The sequence below is a fragment of the Suricata suricatta genome, chromosome 2 (genome assembly GCF_006229205.1).
Source record: "Suricata suricatta isolate VVHF042 chromosome 2, meerkat_22Aug2017_6uvM2_HiC, whole genome shotgun sequence".
NCBI lineage: Eukaryota > Metazoa > Chordata > Mammalia > Carnivora > Herpestidae > Suricata > Suricata suricatta.
Window position 1 is genome coordinate 104,914,840 of NC_043701.1, and position 19,725 is coordinate 104,934,564.

At 49.4% G+C, this 19,725-nt stretch overlaps 1 protein-coding gene across 1 annotated transcript; it reads right to left on the bottom strand.

Annotated features, from left to right (window-relative positions):
* Positions 1-389: 389 nt before the first annotated feature.
* On the bottom strand, positions 390-19,719 carry FAM89A (family with sequence similarity 89 member A). The gene is made up of 2 exons (XM_029914833.1): positions 19,665-19,719; positions 390-1,495 (listed from the first exon to the last, which is right to left on the bottom strand). Exons 1-2 carry the CDS (start codon positions 19,665-19,667, stop codon positions 1,235-1,237), a joined length of 264 nt encoding a protein of 87 aa, XP_029770693.1. The 5' UTR covers positions 19,668-19,719; the 3' UTR covers positions 390-1,234.
* Positions 19,720-19,725: the final 6 nt, after the last annotated feature.

Below are 19,725 nucleotides of genomic sequence, written 5' to 3' on the forward strand. Positions count from 1 at the left end.
AAATGGTGATCAGCTGTGGATAAATCACTCCCAAGAATAAGTCAACAGAGGGAGGAAGCTTCTTTCAGATTCTCGATGGCAAGAAAACAAACTGGGGCACCTCGGTGGCTCAGTCGGTTGGGCGTCTGACTTCAGCTTAGGTCATGATCTCACGGTCCATGGGTTCGACTCCCACATCAGGCTGTGGAGCCTGCTTTGGATTATTTGTGTCCCTCTCTCTTTCTCTCTCTCTACCTCTCCTCCTCTCACACTCTGTCTCTTTCTCAAAAATAAACATAAAAAAAAAGAAAGAAAACAAACTGTAATGTTCTTTCAGTAGTTGATTGGATTCAATGCATTCCAGTTATGAAAACGAATGATTTGTAGTTCAGACCAAAAGAACACACAACTCTAGTCAAAGAGGTTAGCATTTTATCCTCATTTTTAACCTACAAAGTGTAAAGCACTCATAAAGGATTATAATAAATATATTAAGGCTTAAGGTGATCGTTGTTTTTGAGTGGAAGAGGCAGGATCGCTAATATACTAGCTTATGTTCAGAACAAAAGGCTGGCTGCCTTTCAGTGAGTGACAGACGTTAGCTTGCTCCGGGTTCTCTCTCCCAACAGTGGCGCATCTCTGTACCGTCTCCCTCTCGCCTCCCTCAGTTAGACAAAGACTATGCGTTGTTTTGACAGGTTAAGAGAATGCAGCCAATGGGAATGACCTGAAACGTTTACTTTTTTGGTAAAAAGCTTTCATCAAGTCACCTGGGCAGTTGGCAGTGCAGCTCACAGGTAAATAAGGCCCAACCAAGAGCCTTCAACCCTCACAAGACGAAAGCAAGAAAGGCCGCCGAATGCATGGAGGAAGGGGAGCCGCAAAGTGTTAGTTTCCGGACATTGCAAACCGGAGGCAGTTCCTACAAGGCAAACCGTACACCACCTGGAAGGAAGTAACCAGTCACAGTGGCCTTGCGCAAAACGCTCCGAAAGGTCTTCCCCAGGGAAGGATGGGGGAAGATCCTTCCTTGGCAGAAGCACCTGAGTACCACGGACCGGAGGACGTGGCTGGACCACCCAGGCACAAGCTCCGGCCATCAGAACACACGGCCACATGGCTCCTCCAGATTAAACTGGCGCACTGGCCATCGCCCGGTGCCCGCCCATGATGGAGGTGCAGATGAGCTTTCTTCAGAGGAGAAGTAAATGCTGGCGGTCTGGTAGCAGCAGTGGCTCTCTGCAGAGACCCCTTTCTAGATGGACTCGAGAATCCAGTCGGTGCTGGAGAGTGGGGACACAGGCAGTGGTAGGTCCCTCGGAGGTCCCCGCTCCCTGCCATCGTGGGGCGAGTTCTGCTCCGGGAAGTACTCCTCCTCCTCGAAGAAGCCGTTCTCCAGGGCGTAGGTGCAGTCCGGGCTGGAGGCGGCCTGGCACGCTCCCTTATATTCCTGAATGGACTCGTAGAGGCTATAGAGTTGGCAGAGCAAGGACATGTCCAGCTGTCGGAGGCCAACCTAGAGGGAAAGGGTGGGAAGGGAAAAACAAGGAGTCAGCACTTGAGTTTAATTTTAGTTGAGCACTCAGCCAGCAATCTGCTTGTGCCAGCACATTCTTTCCGTACCGTGAACGACTCAGAGCATCACTCGGACGCTTTGGATTTCCAATTTGGAGAAAACCTTCACTGTGGGATGCCCACACCTCAGATATTACTCAGTGTGTCAGGGCAGGATCGCACCTCTGGGCTGGCAGGCCCCGGCCTGTAGAATTCACCCTGGCACCAGAGCGCAACCTAGAAAGGACCAGCCCTGTGCATTTGGGTGGCCCCAGCTGGTTTCTCTTTGGACGTCAAGATACACAAGTGTGCCCTTTCCTCATGCTCTGATCGGATTCAGAGAGCACCCGTGTGTGCCCTCCCTGATATCATAGTCCTCAACTCCTTTGCCAACGACAGTGGTTCACCTGTCAGTGTCACACACGGCCCCCTGGAGCACTCACCGTCTGAACTAGCTCAGCCTCCAGACCCTCAAGAGAAGTATTCCAACTCCCTCTCTTCCGACTAGGTCAGTCTTCCCCAAAGATGGTTGTGGGATCACTCCCCAGAGCAGGTGACTGACTGAGTCTAGTGACACCGGGGGGCCTCCAAGGATTCTCCTGGAAACGACTTTCACAACTGGGGGTGGGTCAGAGATCGTTTCAAAGTCACGCATTTGTTTGCCTTCAAGTTCCCCTCTTCCCATGGCCCCGTCCCAAGGGAACAAGCACAAGCCAGCAGAGGAAATGGATTGTTCCCATCAATCCCAAAGACAGAAGGTTCATCCATTTGGAAATGCAGCCCAGCCTAGTGAGTCCGACACCAGTGCATGAGAATCACCTGTGGCTCTTGTTAATCGTGCAGCCTCTGGTCCAGCAGGTGTGGGGCCGCTGGGGACAGAGCTGCTGGGGACAGAGCTCCTGGTGACGGAGCTGCTGAGCTGCAGACTTCCCTGCGTGTCATAAGGGGAGAAACTCTACACAGATGCTGGGAGACCTGCTTTCTGCTTCTTGGCCCTTTTGCAACTCACACATCAGCCCCGTGCCTCAGCGGATGACAACAGGGAATAATCATTTCTTATAGAGCTGCTGGGAGGGCTTCGGTGCGCTATCCATCCATTTAATAACCAGTCATCCAATGTCTCCCGTGCAGCAAGGGCTAAAGCACCAAAGACGCATGGGAATGTGCACGCAGGAAACCGAGGAAGAGAAGATCTCTGATCTCTGGTCTTTCTCATTACCCGGCGATGACACCTGCCGTGTAAGGTGGTCTGACTTTCACGCCAGGAAAGCTGGGGTCCAGAAAGAGGCATTCATCTCATGACAAGACTGGGCGTTAAATTCCAGATGATTCTTCACACCCTTCAACCACGCTAAATTGCCAGGCAAACACTGGCTATCTCCCTACCATAGATGAGCAGATCATAGAAATGGATCCAGGGCACACTGATGTTGCATATTTTGCTAAGACGTTCAGGGAAAACTTCAGAATAGTCTGAGAGGGCCGTGCTGGCTCAATAGCATCCTACTGTCAGAAGCCCACCCCAATCAGGTACGTCATGGATCAACCAAGAGACGCCCGGCCACGGGGCCACATCCTAGAGTCTGACACCACCACTCTTGTTCCTGATTAGCTTGTGCATGTGCTGTCACGAGGAAAAGCTGGCTCCTCCCGACATCTGTGTCTGAAAAATTACCCAGACGATTTCGACGTCCAGTTCCGGTGCAGAACCCACTGTTCTTGACAAGTCTCTGTCTTTCCCGGGCCCCTTGTATTTATTCTCCTGCGAGCACTGACTTTCAGCCCAGCCAGGCAGAACAGCATGGAATGGAGAGTGGGTTCCAGGGCCAGCCTGCTAGGGTGCCAATGCCGGCCCTGCCCCTCGCTAGCTGTGAGACCGGAGACATGCTGTCCAACTTCTGGAAGGAGTGGCAGCTGCTGTTTTTACTGTGTTCATGATTCTTTCTGCTCTGCCAGCCTGCAGATCTCACCCCGGAAAGGAAAGGCAGACATAGGACATACCAGCAGCCTGTGTGGCGCCATGTTCCTCCTGCCCCAATTCACCTCAGAGTTAGTGGGAACATCTGGCCATCTTTGGTAGAAGCCTGCCAGGGTGGTCACAAGCCAGATGAAAGTTAACCAGCAAACCTGCTTCTTGAGGACCAGATGGTCACTGAAGACTCTCGAAAAGGAAAGGACCCCAAATGCCTTCCTTCAAACCCCTAGAAGGAGGACTTTCCAGACCAGTTCATTCATTTTCCAACAGCCACAACTCTTCTCCGTGCCAAGTCAAAATCTCCCGGCATCCCCTGATGCTAGGTGTAACCATTATGCACGCACACCAATCTACTTCCTCTTAACCACCCTTTAACTATTCAAAGATCATGTTCATTCTGCCACCTCTACCCCCTGGAAAAAAACTGTGTCTTCTCCAGTCAGTAGCTTCGGGTCTTTCAACTATTCGCGATGAAGTTCTGGCCTGTAAACCAACCAGTCCGTTCCCCTGCACTCGCTCCTTTCCCCCAGGGCTCCCCATGGTCTTCAGATCTGAGTACAGTAACCAAACTGCAAAGACTCTGAGTTGGCAAGCTCACCCACACCTACCTATCTGTTCTAGGATTTAATACAAGGAGTGGAAACTGTAATAAAATCACACCCTCTTAGAATCATACTAGTATTTGCTTAAAAAGTCATACACTAATACAACCCTGGATGTTAACTACACTGGAATTAAAAAAAAAAAGACATAGAAAAGATTCATCTGGAATCCTGGAGAGATTTCTACCGAGTCACCTCTGACACCAGTGGGGCTGGGCAATCCCAACTGTTCCCCACCCTGGAAGTGAACAATGGAAAACACCAGAAGGAGCAGTACTGGCCCAGGTCTGGGCAGGGTGGGAGTGGGTGCTGGTGGGCACAGGTGGGTGCAGGTGGGCACAGGGGAACGCGGCAGCCTGGGCTCCACAGCCCTACAACTGCTGCTGGGTTTCAGAGGCTCTGACTTCCTCTGACCCAGCGCTACTCAAAGATCTGTGGTCCCAGGCTTTTCTCTTCAGGTCGGGGCCCAAGGTCTCCCAGGCCCAGAGTCAGGATTGTGTCCTGGGCCTTTCTGTGTTGCAGCGGCCGGATGACGCACTGATGCCCTGTCATCGGGTGGAACACTGGCCTAGAAACGGAGGTCGGACCCGCCTAGGAATCCAGCTCCGTCCTGCACACGCCTATTACCGAACTGAACAGATGCCAAGGGCCTGGGCTAATTTAACAGAGATTTAAGCACACACACGCGCATGCACATGCCTACACACACCCCAGTTTCTCAGTGCCTTCTGCATGCACTAGACCAAACTCCTCTGAGTTACCAGCCTTCCTCCGATGAACAAGGCGGGCAGGAGGTAAGCAGGAGCAAGCCAGCTTCCCAGCTGGGTGCCCCTCCCTCAGCGGGGGCTGATTCAACACTTTCACTTACCAGAGGCAAACTGAAAATCCCTAGGCAGCATTCCATAATCTGGTCTGAATCTGCTGTCTCCGACCTGCACCTCATGCAATGGTTGGCCGGAGGTCCCGTCTCCCCCAGTGTCCCCAACCTGTCCTCACTGTGTCTGTGAAGGCCTCTTTGCTCGCCCAGCCCAACACCAGCTTCTCCACTTTCTGGACTCTGGCTGAGGCACAGGTGCTCCTGAGTTTCCCCTTCACCTTCTCTGCCTGCCTCGTTCTGCTGTAAGCACATGGGTGGTCTTTCTTCTAATGCAGGACAAGCCCATATGCAGTGACCCAGCTCCCTCTGGCATCCCTCAGCACCCAGCACAGAACTGTGCAGTGTAGACACATATTCGCGGACTCCTTGAAAACGCCTTACTGTAGAGATGCCCTCCCATAAAACATCTGGCCGGAGAAGCGGCCGGGCAGGGGGGTCGTGCAGGGATCAGCAGGCCCCTTGCTACACCCTGCAGGTAGTGGCACAGGTGGCAGAGCTGAACCAGTGCCCAGAGCACCCCAAGGCGCCCCCAGGAGAAAGCCCCAGACTATATGGTTATTGCTGCTTCAGAGAAAACAGACTCAACTCCTGCTTGACCGAAGACCCAAACCCAGGTTTGCTTCCTGAGTGCTCTTTATAGTCACACGGTCTGCAACAGGGAGCAAGACTCATGACAGCTGCAGAAATCAAACTCTCAACCCTGAAGGCTGGGGGGCACAGGGGCGAGGGGTGTCTGGGAATTTGGGAAGCGGGGAGAGGCACCATGCCAGAGAACTCAATGGCAGAGGGGTTTCAGAATATGATTACATCACCCGTGAACAAGAACCTGTCCTTCCAGAAAAAAAGACTGAGGATTGGGGGGGTTGGGTGTGCCCTCAGCAAGCCCACTAAGCCCCAGCACTGTCCCCATCCTACAAGCAGGGGAAGCCCATCACCTTAGTGATCTGTTCCCACATGTCCCTTAAGGACAACTGATCTAAGTCACGGCTGGATTCAGAAAATAGAGCTTTTCTTTGAAGCAGATTGCCAAATTTCAGATAATTGAGGAAAAACAGAATATTCTAAGACCGTGTAATTTGTAGCCCTTACTCTAGACCTTCAAGACAATTAAGAACAATCAGCTAGCTTCCATTGCTTTAAACTGCTAACGCCATTCCTTCCTCTCTCTGTCTGGGCTTCCGGCTTAACTTCCGGATCATGTTCTCTTTTCCCCTGCACAGAGCTCCCCGCCCCCTACCCCCACCCCTGCTGCACGCACAGGTGGCTCAGCAACCCACATCTCCAACAATGGGGCCAAACAATCCTGAATTGCCCTCAAAATTGTCTCAAAGATGCCCAACAGACTGGCCACACAAACACACGTCACATCAAACAGGGTACTGGCCCCAGCAGGTTTCAGGGCACGGAGTTTCTGTCTTTGGAGGGTGCCGTGGTCTGAGTGTTCTCCCAAACTCTCACACAATTACAACAGATTCATGACCACTTGGATACAAGGCTCCCAAGATGAAAGGAACTTAAAAAAAATTTTTTTAATGTTTGCTTATTTTTGAGACAGAGACAGAGCGTGAGCAGGGGAGGGGCAGAGAGAGAGGGAGACACAGAATCCGAAACAGGCTCCAGGCTCTGCGCTGTCAGCACAGAGCCCGATGCGAGGCTTGAACCCATCAACTGTGTGATCATGATCTGAGCCGAAGTCGGTCGATTAACCAACTGAGCCACCCAGGTGCCCTGAAAGAAACTTTTTTAAAAGGAAGCTTTTGGTGACTCAAAACAAAGCATCACAAGAAACTTGAGGATATTTTTTAGAAATAAAAAGTATTTAAGAACAATAGTTTCAAGAAACTAAAAGTTGGGGCAACTCACTAGTACATACACAAAAGCAACTTCTTCCCAAATCCAGCAACAGGTAGAAAACATGACAGAGACAAAAAGAAATGGTCTTCTTTGTGTCTTGCAGCCGGTTCTGTGGGAGGGGCTGAGTCAACGTCCACGGGGGGGGGGGGGGGGGGGGGGGGGGGGGGGGGGGGGGTGTTAGTTCAATAAATCATACTGGGATGTGCCAGACCATTATCTCCCCACCACTGCATTCCTCAACCTCAGATGATAAACACTCACCTCACACTGGGCAGGGATACATAGGTTCCAAGTAAAATTAAAGAATCATGAGCTATAATATAGGGGAGGGGATGTGAAATATGGGGACAGATGCAAAATAGGTTTGTTGGATGAAAATTTACATTGAAACATAAGGTGGTAGGGACTTGGTCTAACAAAGTAGGGTGAAGTCCTACAATAAAATCTGTTAGCAGAACTTACTTCTAGAAAGTGGGATTGGTTATTTACAGCCTTCTACATTGCTTCATATTTTTTTCAATGAGCATGATGCTCTTAATTTTAAAAACTAGTAATAAGGGGCGCCTGGGTGGCTCAGTAGGTTGAGTGTCACACTTCGGCTCAGGTCATGATCTTCTGGTTCACGGGTTCGAGCCTCACGTCAGGCTCGGTGCTGACAGCTTGGAGCCTAAAGCCTGCTTCGGATTCTGTGTCTTCCTCTCTCTCTGTCCTTGCCCCACTTACACGCTCTCTCAGTCTCTCTCAAAAATAGATAAACATTACCTTTGTGGAAGCCTGCCTGGCAAAGTCTATCAAAAGACTTAAATAGCACATAACTTTTAACCAGCTAACTGTCTGTTTCTAGGGATTGATTGTAGAGAAGAAAATCTCGGCTGGGCACAAATACATAACCCTCATCCTCGTTCTGTGAGGTAGGTGCCCATTCCATTCTGATGAGGAAATTGGAAGGATGAAGGCCCGTGGCTCGGGGCCTGCGGGCGGAGGGCAGGGGCGGCACAGGTGTTTAGGACTCCAAGGTCGGCGCTTTGACTACCAGCCTGCACTGCCCACATAGCTGACCTGGGCAAGGAGATGCCGTGTCAGCTGTGATGCGGAGCAAACTGCTAACATCACATGTGACTTATATTTGGCTTTTCTGAATTTTCTGGAGTTCCTACTATGAATATGTGCTGACTTACAATGAGACCATTTTCAAAGCTACCTTTTAAGAATGTAATGAATGACGCAGCACGCACGGATGGCCTGTGAATTAACTTGTTTTATTTAGAAAAGACCCGGGAAAGGCCCCCAGGTCTGATCCAGGTGTCCTTCATGTTATCTGTGAGGCTGGAAGGCAATGAAGCAGTGACCTGCTGGATCGTAACCTGATTTCTGAAAAAAGGACGCGGTGTCGAAGGAAGCTGCCCGGCATACTGTTTTTGCAAAGGCAAACCAAAGAGAAAGACTTCTCTGGTGTTGATCCAGGAGGAGACGGGTCTATTGACCCAGCAACTCATGCTGGACTGAAATACCCACGACAGACTTCAGAACTCGCTGGTGGCCTGTAGTCCTGTGCTTACTAAGCAAGCTTCCAGTCCATCATGTGGCCCCTACGCAGCACTCTCCTCTCCTGTAGGCTATTTGGTCTGCCTCATCTCCTTGTGAATATTCTAGGCTCACTGGGCTGAGAACTAGACTCTGAAGATCAATGGTGAACGGGAGACAGAAAATACACCAGGCTGCGTGACCGCACCCCCAGATTAAGCCACGCCCAAACCCCCTGCAGCTCTACACTTGCCCACACGCCCTCCCTACCCCATAAGGTGGTTTCAGGGTGCTTCCTGCTCACAGCTAACGGCGTTGTCCACGCTGACAGAGCCCGTTCTGCAGCCTCTCCCAGGACACCCTGCTTTCCCTCCAACCTACACTAATATTGGTACCAGTTAAGCCCCTTTCCTCTTGTGCTCTGTCCTAGGCATCGTGGAAAAAAGGCAGTCTATCATTTTCTTTAAGCGATGACTTTGCACATTGTTTGACCTTTTCCCCATTATAAAAACAAAACATTCTAATTCTATTAAAATGTCAATGGTTCATAGTTATGCGAACCATGATTCCCTCATTCCATGTTCAGAAGCAGTTATCTATCTTCAAATGTTTTGGTCTTGGGACCTCTAACTATTGAGGGCCCCTAAGGATTCTTATTCACGTGTTTTATACCTATTAACATTTACCTTATTAGGAATGAAAACTGAGGAGTTTTCCTATTGATCCATGTAAACAGAAACAGAAACATTACACGTTAACATAACATTTTTATGAACACCACCACTTTCTAAATCTTTTTAATGTCTAGCTTATCTCCTTCTGCGTTTGATCTTTTTTAATTTTTTTAAACATTTTTATTTTTGAGAGACAGAGTGGGAGTGAGGAAGGGACAGAGAGAGGGAGACACAGAATCCAAAGTAGGCTCCAGGCTCTGAGCTGACAGAGCCCGATGGGGGGCTCGAACCCACACACAGTGAGATTATGACCTGAGCTGAAGTTGGGCACTTAACCAACTGAGCAGCCCAAGCAGCCCTACATTTGATCCTTTGTGACATGTTGCTTTGGTTGAAGAAAATGAAGAAAATCTGGCCTCACATGGATATGTAATAGCCTTTTAGAAAATCGTGGGTATTCTTCTTGGACATTACCCTTCAGACAGCTGCAATGTGGAATTGAAACTATGCCAATGAAGTTTTTCTGTTATGTTAAAATCCATCAGTTTTACACTTTGAATGGATCTTTTAATCGTGTGTGATTTTGTAACAGCAAGCATTAGTTCTATGAAAAATGTGAAAAATCAACTCACTGAATTATGCAGACCTTCCAAATGTTGGTACATTTCCTTAGGTAATTTTTTTAAAGTAGGTTCCACACCCAACCTGGGGCTTAAACTAATAACCCCTAGATCAAGACTTAAGCTGAGATGTAGTCAATACTTAACTGACTAAACCACCCAAGTGCTCCCTCCTTAGATACTATTTTAAAACATCTATCAATATGACCACATAATTATAGTCCCCGAAAAGGATCCACGGACCCTAAACATCCCCCAGAACACACTTTGAGAACTGTTATAAAGATACACGCTTTTAGCAGTTTAGAATGTATTCCTCAAGACACCATGTGACACAAGCTGGGGACCACTGTGCACATGTATGTGTACTCTTTTGTAACTTACTTGTAACAGTTTTCATACTGTAAAGATCTAGGTTCATATTGTTATCACATGCTTTTCAATGACTATTTGATCAGTATTCTATTCTATATCACTGCAATACACATCTGAGTACAAGTATCATTATCCACTGTATGGCTATTACTATAAGAGAAATTTATGAAAATGAAATTGCAGAAGAGGTAGAGAAGGGAAAAGGATGCCTTCCTTCCAATCCCTCCTCAGTCCTGGGGCTGCAAACATGAGACCATTCCTCAAAGGTTTGTATCCAAAGCCTTAAAACCCACTGCTCAAGATAAGGAGTGAAACATGGCTATACGTGATGTTGAAGTCAGGTAGGACTCGAGGTAAAAACATGATCTGAGGGCGCCTGATGACACACTGGAATTCAGCATGCATCTGAAGGTTTGTGTTCAGTCATTTTCTTTTTGAATTTAGTTTAATCTTATTTTATTTTTGAGAGTCAGAGAGAGAAGGAGATACAGAATCCAAAGACAGGCTCCAGTCTCTGAGCTAGCTGTCAGCACAGAGGCCGATGTCGGGCTTGAACCCACGAACCGTGAGATCATGACCTGAGCCGAAGCTGGATGCTTAACCTGCTGAGCCTCCCAGGCACCCCATGTGTTCTGTCATTTTCTTGAATGTGACCCCATTAACTGAAACTCCCCCTCTGTAAGAGCAGATGCAGGGAGAGAAGCAAATCTGAAGCTAACATCAAAACCAAGTTCTCGGACAAATATAAAAAGCCTCATGTCAGTGGCTAGTGTTTTTCAGACAACTAACATAAAAGGAAAGGAAATTCTGTTTTTATGGTGTTTATTTCCCCAAATCCTCACCATTACTATCATCATTTTTTTCAATCTCTGCTGGTCTTTTGTTTTGGTTTTGTTTTTTTTGAGACAGAGAGAGAGCATGAGCAGGGTAGAGGGGCAGAGGGAGAGAGAATCTTAAGCAGGCTCCACGCTCAGCACAGAACATAACACGCTAACATGGGGCTCGATCCTACGACCCTGGGATCATGACCTGAGCCGAAATCAAGAGTTGGACCCTCAACCAACTGAACCACACAGGTGTCCCTCTGCTGGTCTTTCAGATAAAACATGGTCCCTTATTGTTTTACTTTGATCTGTGGGTTATGAGAGTTGTTAAACACCTTGCCATTTCTCTTTAACTGCAATAAACTTGGCTGTTTTATCTCTAAGTGCAGTCCACAACCTAAGAACACACCAACCATCCTCTTCCCACTCTCTCTTGTCTCCAAATGTATTTCACTAATCCTCAGCCCAGGGTCTCCAGGCTGCAACAGGCCTGGAGTCCCCCAGAGGCTGCCCCTCCCCTCTAACCTGCCTGGTTCTCAGGTCAAGGGCAGTGCTTCCTCCCGAAATCCTTGCAGACGGGATTCTATAGCTACAAAATCAGGCCAGCCCATGGCTCTTAGGGACAATCAGGACGTGAGCAGAAAGTGCTCATAAAAGCAGCAGACAAGGCCACATGCCTTCTGTAATTTCTGTAGAACCATAAGGAAGCCCAACAGTTTTTCTGTCTCCAAAGCCCCAGGGGAGGCTGTGCATCTCTGCGTTAAGTGTCTACGAGGGAAGGAGCAACAGGAAAGAAGAGCCCTTTATGAGCCCTGCCTACTTATCACTTGGAAACATCTGGAGCCTGTGGGCAACAACTGAGATAAACAGAAGGCCAGGTCGCAGGAGAAAGACCCTGGGTAACTGGGGAGCAAACATCTGACCGAGCCAGTCTCACGGCTGGTTTCCTGTTGGCGGAGTCTGTGGCCCGTCTGGCAGGGTTTCATACACAGGATCGTGAAAAATGTAGCTTTTCAAGCTGAAGTCTCCGTGGAGTGCAGGTAGGTGTTACAGGAGCAAGACCCCAGAGGCCCCAAATGCTGCGTGGTGGGCGGGAACCGCATGCACGAGGGCCACTGTCCTCTTTCAGAGTCCTCCCCGGACCCCTTCCTGAACCGCCCTCGCTGAACATTCTTGGCCGCGCAGCCTCGAAAACCCACAGCAACGCTGGCCCAGCGTGATGCAGAAACACTCCGGCACCTGCTCACTCCAGGTCCTCCGTACGTGACCAGGTGCCCAAAGTGCCAACAACGGGGTCACTTTCACATTCCCAAAATGCCTTTTAACCAGAAGTGGGGGGAAAGCAGAAGGGTTGTGCTTCTGGGGAGACATCCATTTCTGATCCCTAGAGGTGGGGTGATCAGAGATAAAAAAGTGGGATAAAAAAATATCTTTCAGTCCTCTGTACTTTTTTTTAATGTTTATTTGTGTGAGAGAGAAAGATAGAGCATGAATGGGAGAAGGGCAGAGAAAGAGGGAGACACAGAATCCAAAGCAGGCTCCAGGCTGCAGGCTGTCAGCACAGAGCCCAATGAGGGGCTTGAACTCATGAGCTGTGAGATCATGACCTGAGCTGAAGTCGGACGCTTAACTGACTGAGCCACTCAGGCGCTCCTCCTCTGTCCTTTCAAATCCTGGGACTAGAAGTCTCACCTCACTTAGGAAGAACATCAAAAGCAAATAAAACCAGACCAGTGAGCCCACAACCTGACATTGCTACACCGCCACCCCCACCCCATGGACACAAGTGTGCTTTCACATGCACACACTCTGATACATATACACCTTTCTAGTCGTGCTTTTATTGGGTGGATACTGGGGCGGGGACAATGGCTGCCTCAACAGCCTAATTAAAACAATTTTTTGACGTTTATTCATATTATTTGAGACACACATACAGAGTGCGGGGGAGGGGCAGAGAGAGGGAGACACAGAGTCCGAAGCAGGCACCAGGCTCCAAGCTGTCAGCACAGAGCCCGTCACGGGGCTCGAACTCACAATTGCAAGATCATGACCTGAGCCGAAGTCCAACCCTTAGCTGACTGAGCCACCCAGGCACCCCTAGACAGCCTAATTTTTGATAAACGCAGTCCAAGAATAGCAACCGTGTGCTGCTCTTCCTTTTCTTTGTAGAATTCACAGCCACCACGTAGTGTCCTCAGGGTCACCAAGCACCTGGCAATAGGAGAGCTGCACTTGTGCCGACATTATTTTATAACACAACAAACTTCTGCAGGCACCGTCATGACCCATAGAGGCAGGAGAGGGAAAGAATTATATCTCTATCGCCAAAAGGAGCCTATATGGCATTTAATTCTCCTTTTCCCTAGAAGGGATCTATAGCTAAAAAGAGCAAAGTGATTATCTAAATTATACCATATAATCTAATAACAGAATTTGAGCTCTTGATGGCTGATTCAGGAGCTTCCCAAATCTTTTCTTTGTTTTATATATATATATATATATATATATATATATATATATATATATATATATACACACTTTTAATGTCTATTTCTGAGAGAGACAGAGCACGAGCAGGGGAGGGGCAGAGAGAGAGACACACAGAATCTAAAGCAGGCTCCAGGCTCTGAGCTGTCAGCACAGAGCCCAGTGCGGGGTTTGAACTCATGAACTGCAAGATCATGACCTGAACCGAAGCTGGCCACCCAACCGACTGAGTCACCCAGGCACCCCTCTATTTTTTAAGTTTATTTATTGTGAGAGAGTGAGAGAGCACGTGTGCAGGGGAGGGGCAGAGAGGGAGAGAGAGAATCCCAAGCAGGCTCCATGCTGACAGCCCAATCCAGGGCTCAATCCCAGCCTGTGAGATCATGACACTAGCTGAAATCAAGGGTAGGATGTTTAACTGACTGAGCTGCCCAGGTGCCCCATGAGTGCCCCAATTCTTAAACTGCTTGTTCAAAATGCAGATTTTGGGGTGCCTGGGTGGCTCAGTTGGTTGCGTCTGACCTCGGCTAAGGTCATGATCTCATGGTTTGTGGGTTCGAGCCCCAAGTCAGGCTCTGTGCTGACAGCTCAGAGCCTTGAGCCTGCTTAGGATCCTGTCTCTCCCTCTCTCTGTCCCTCCCTGCTCTCACTGTCTCTCTCTCTCAAAAAATAAATGAAACAAAAACAACAACGCAGATTCCGTCTTCTCCTAGTCTGCTCCTGCTAGTATGGGAAGAGACCCAGGAATTAGCATTTTAGTGAGCGGCCTAGAGGATTCTGGGGCTGGCGGTCCGTCCTTTGGGGAAACACAATACACGAAGACGGTATTAATGGCCCCCAGACAGTCCCTCTCTCCTGTGATCAACATTAATCAAGAATGCTGTCCTAGAGGCTAATGCTGTTACTGCAGATGGCATTTCACAGGCTGACACGGGATTGGACCTTTACCATAAACCCTTTTAAAGACTCAAATCCCCTAACACATGGCTTCAAGCGCAGCATCAGAGCTGAAATCCACTGGGATGTGCTATTCAGGCTAATGCACGTCTCCTGGAAGTCTCCTGGAATACCACTCATTGCACAAACTCATTAGACGTTTACTTGTTCTCTCAGCTGAAATGCAGAGAGGAGAAGCGGTGCGGACCTCAGAAGTCAAGCATTATTGAATCAGATTCCATTCTTTGCCTAAACCGCTGCAGCTCAGAGACTCAAAAGTCCTGTGTGGATGACTTCCCATTCGTGCATGCATTGGTGACCAAAATAGCTATTTGGCAGTTTTGGGGGGGGCATGAAAAAAGAGGTTCCAAGTCAAGCTGCTTGAATGTGGTCTGAGAGGCAGACCCCAAGAAGCCCTAGGACTGCAGCCCCTCGAGGATGCCCTGCCTCCCATGTCTGAGAATCTTCTGTCCACGCCTTCGTGGGACATTTTGGGGTGTTCAAGCTTGATGAGCTAAAGTCATGGAGCCGCTGGCTGGGTGGTCTGTGTACAAACATCAGGGAAAGTGTGGGTCAGGGGTCCTGGCTGACACTGAGGGTCAAGGGCATCCGGTGGCCACATGGAAGGATTTGAAAAGCCAACCTCAATCAAGTGAGCAAATGTGGCTTTATCGGCTTAGCACGTAAGAGTCTTTTAAACTGGGGTGGGGAGGGGGCCTTTAGGGTAAAGTATTTTTATGTAGAAAGGGGTGTGGGATGCTAATAGTTTGTCCAGCAGCCCCCTGCTTTATCTGTTAACTGGCCTTTTGGTGGGGGACGGGGGATCCCTAGCACCCCCACCCCTACCCCACCCACATGGTCACTCACACTATCTTAGTAAAATGCGACCCTGTCCTCAGTCGCTACTAGCTGGCCCATGCTGGCCAGACTACTGAAGCTGGGCCCATGGGCATCCTTCCACATGGTACTTACTAACCAGAACTAAGAAGTGTGGCAGAAACGCAGTGTGGACCCTGTTAGCAGCCATGGAGAGAGGAGACTATGGTGGACTTCGCCGGGGCCCAGCAGCCCTGGTTTCCATCTGTCTCTGTGTGCATCCAGCCCTCTAAGATTCTCCTTTTCCAAGAGCTAGTTCAGACAGAGTTACTCCCACAGAGAGCCCTGGCATGAAAACTGAGAAGTCATCTACACTCCACCACTCCTATTGCCAGAAGATGCCCACATCTACCAGATGGTATGAAGCTCCTTAAGGGCCAGAGCGTTTCCTACTCACTCTTGGATCTCCATTGCACGCTTCACCTAACACTCACCCCCCAAGGAAACATGTGTTGAATGTGATTTTAAAATATCCTCTGATGTTTAAAAAAAAAAACCCAAAACCCAATAAACTCAGCTTCTTGTTTTAAAGGACTTTTTCTGGTCTATAGAGCAGGTAAGCTATAGAGCATAGTAATTTCTGTGTGGCCCCCCCCACTTGCCAAATGGGCCCCCCTTTCTCCCCGGGGGCAGAGGGGGGACCCACAGCAGGACAAAGCTTCACAGAGGAGGGTTCCTAGAACAGGAAGTCCTAAACCAAGAGGTGCAGCGAGCCAAGCCCACCCAGCTCCCCACCCAGACTGCCCTCCCCAGCCCCATTCCATTCTGGCCACCCCTCGCTGTCTTATCACCAGATCCAAGTCTCTTTTCCAGCCTCCAGCTCCTCATTTTTAAGTGTGTAACATACTCCTCCACTGATGTAATGATAAACCACATTTCCCCCTAAAGGGGCCACCCCTCCCGACTCCCCCACAGCTGCAGCAAACCTCCCCGTCTCAATGGTGGATGAGCAGGGTTATTGCCATTGCCCACAATGGCACACTCCGCACCTTCTGAAGACATTATAATATGCATTAACTGGAAAACCTTTGCAATGTGGGCTCACGAAAAGGCAACGAAGAGTGTATAATGCAAGCCGTGGGTATTTGTGTTCGTGGGAGTGCATGTGGGCAGTACAATGCCAGCATCAAAATGGGGCTTTGGGATACATCTGGTTGAATCCATGATCTTATGGGAATTAAATTCTGAGTGATTTTTAAAATGTATGAACTAGGATGGACCTTAGAGTGTATTATGCTAAGTGAAATAAGTCAGACACAGAAAGACAAATACCATATGACTGCACTCACATGTGGAATCTCAAAGGCAAACCATGCACAAACTAACACAAAGCAGAAACAGACCCAAAAATACAAAGAACGGACAGTTGCCAGAGGAGATGGGTGGGGAGGGTGGGTGGGCAAAATGGGTGAAGGGGAGCAGGAGGCACAGGCTTCCAGTTCTGGAGGGAGTAAGTCACAGGGAAGAAAGGCACAGCATAGAGAATACAGTCAATGGTACTGCAAGAGTGTTGTGTTGTGACTGCGGTAGCCACACCTGCAGTGGACACGCCAGAACACATAGACGTGAGTCACAATGTTGTACACCTGACACTAACATTGTCAACCATTGAGGGAGGGAGGAAGGAAGGAAGCAAGGAAGGAAGAGGGGAAGGAAGGAAGGAAGCAGAGGAGGAAGGGAGGAAGGAAGGAAGAGGGAAGGCAGGCAGGCAGGAAACAAGAAGAGAGAAGAAAAGGGAGAAAGAAAGAAAAAGGGAGGGAAGCGGGAAGGGAGGAAGGAAGGAAGAAAAGTATCTGAGTTTCCATCTCACAGAGAAGTTCCGATGAACAGAACGCATTTACACGGTGCCTGCACAGCTTTCCCAAACGATTAACAGTGATCATCTCTGGCTGCTAGGACTGTGTGGAGTTTTTCATTGTTTTGCTTAGCTGCACTTGCCATAAAAAAGTTTCAGTCGCCTCCCAGACCTGGTAATTCCTGCATTTTCTGCTTCAGAGAAGTATCCCCCGTTTGCATCTTGTTTCCCAGTCACAGGCCTGCACCCTGCTGGAGGCTCTTGCCTTCTCCAAGCTCACGCCTAGCACCCCCCAACTTCCTCCACTTTCTGCACCCTGCTAGCAAATTAACTTCTCAAAGTCCAATTCTGTGCCATCCTTTCACTCCACCCCTCCATGCTATGTGAGGCTCTCTGGAACCCACCTTCTCCAGGGCCTGCTTCCTCTTCTAAGTACACTCACTGCACTGCTCCCCTCTTTATTATCAAAGGTCTTCCTACACCAACACTGCTTGCACACAATTTAAAAAAAAAAAAAAGGCTTAATCACATGAATCTGTGACTGCAGAGGACTTTTTCAAAAAGGGATTAATCACATTCTGCCAGGACTTCTAGTACATCCCATGACATGAGATCTGACCTCGGCCCTTCCAATTCAATAGATCAACACAAACTATCCCACAGATAATTCAGGAATGAACTCGGTTTAAGTTACTACTTGGACCCCACTGGCCCCAGGTTAGTAAATCTCTTAAAGCCCAAACACCTAGAGGGGCACCTGGGTGGCTCAGTAGGTTGAGCATCCGACTTCAGCTCAGGTCACGGTATCGAAGTTTGGTGAGTTCAAGCCCCGCTTCAGGCACTATGCTGACAGCTCCGAGCCTGGAGCCTGCTTTGGATTCTGTGTTTCTCTCTCTGTCCCTTCCGTGCTCACACTGTCTCTCAAAAATAAATACACGTTAAAAAACAAAAAAGCCCAAACACCTAGAACACTTTTAAAGACCTTGTGACACTGTGTGAAAGAACTTGTCAAGGCCTGTAGCCCTATCTTCTCCTTATCTCAGCTACATATCAGACTGACCAAAGATGGCAGTTTATTTTCCCTGTGCTTCAAATAGTTAGAGCTCTGGTCCAAGGCCTAATTATAAGGCTGTGGCTGTTTTCTCCAGCTGCACCAGGAGGGACCTGGAAACATACTTCTGGGACCAGCATGAACTCCCAAGCCACAAGGGCCTGTTTATGAACCAGAGCCTCACAAAAGGAGTGGCCCTGAGGTTTTCCTGTCTATTCCAGTGCCGAACTTTCTTTCACCCCCATATTTATGCAACATCTAAATCCAGGCTGTAAACAACCTAGGTGTCCATTTATCTAATTAAAACACAGCTCCCTGGGGGGCAATGCTGGCGTCAATCAATGTTTATTAATAAATCAAAAGCCGTTGTCTTGGAATTTAAGTCATTCTGTAAGAAGCTTAGAAAATCTTTTCAGAGAGAAATGGAAATCACAATTCAGTGCCAGCTATAGAGTGGGAAGACAATATCTAATTGATTGAAAAAAAAAACACGAGGCCGCTTTTCCAGATTTAATTAAGTCTTACTTTTCAGAATGGATATGCTCCTGGAAAAAAAAAATAAAGGAAAAGCATAAATTGAATGTTTCTAAACAATATCTTAACATACTAGATGCATCCACAAAGGATTTCTGTGATAAGTTTTTTGGCAAATTGAGTCTTGGGAAAAAAGAAGGGTTCGCACATTAGATTTCCTTAATAAAGTTTCTACCTGTACTTAAAAGGGAAAAAAACCTGCACTGAGTGAAAAGGCGGGGGGCAGATTCCAAAATGAAAGCGAGTGGTCAAGGGTGGGGGATCAGGGCTCAGAGGGCGTTTAGAAAGGAGGGAAGTTTGCGCTCCGCAGGCCTGGCCCTGGAGATAGGCTCACTGCCACCTAAATCCCAGTCCTTGCCCTGCTTCTGGCGTCACCTGAAATCCTGTGTCCCTGTCCACATCATCAAATGTACTTCCCGAAGACGGAGTCCGGCGCCCAGACACGACCCGAGGAACCCCCACGGGATGCACCCAGAAGGGGAGCGCACGCCTTTCATGCTTCGCAGGCGGGTCGCGTGGTGGGGGCGGGGAGGCGGGATCGACTGCACCCAGTTGAGAGGGAATGGGCTGAGCGTTCGCCGTCACAGCCATCTGGGGTCGGAGCCATTCCGAAGTAATCGGATTCTGCACGCGCCGCCTGGGGCGCGGAGCAGGGGGGCGCGGGCTGTTCCAATCTGTAGTCACTCGCGTGGACAAAAACTGTCCTCCCCCAGGCAGGAAAGCACAGTCGCGCGCAGCCCTGCACCCCGCCGCCGCAGTAACAGCCCTGCCCCGACCCCGGAGGTCCCTTTCACTCCGGAGAGGAGTGACCACGCCGCGCCCACCCCTCGGCCACGAGCGGACCCCACAATGTGCCTCCTAAGCCAGCTGGGGCCGCACCTGGGGCGCCTGAGCTCCGAAAACTGCCCTCCGAGTGGGGACTTTTCCCGGATAAGGGGTGCACCGTGGGCAGAGAGGACAGGGTCCCTCACTCGGGGCGCCGGCGCCCGGGGCAACGGAGCCAGAAAGGGGCGGGTGGGCGCGCGCACTTCCGGAGCGGAGTGCGGGCCCCGGCGAACTTTCCCGGGACGGCGAGCCCGGACGGGGACCCCCACCCCCACCTCGGCCCGCGGAGCTCCCCTTACCATCTCCTTGCGGAGCAGGGCCAGCGCGGCGTCCAGGTTGGGGGGCTTGGCGGGCAGCCCC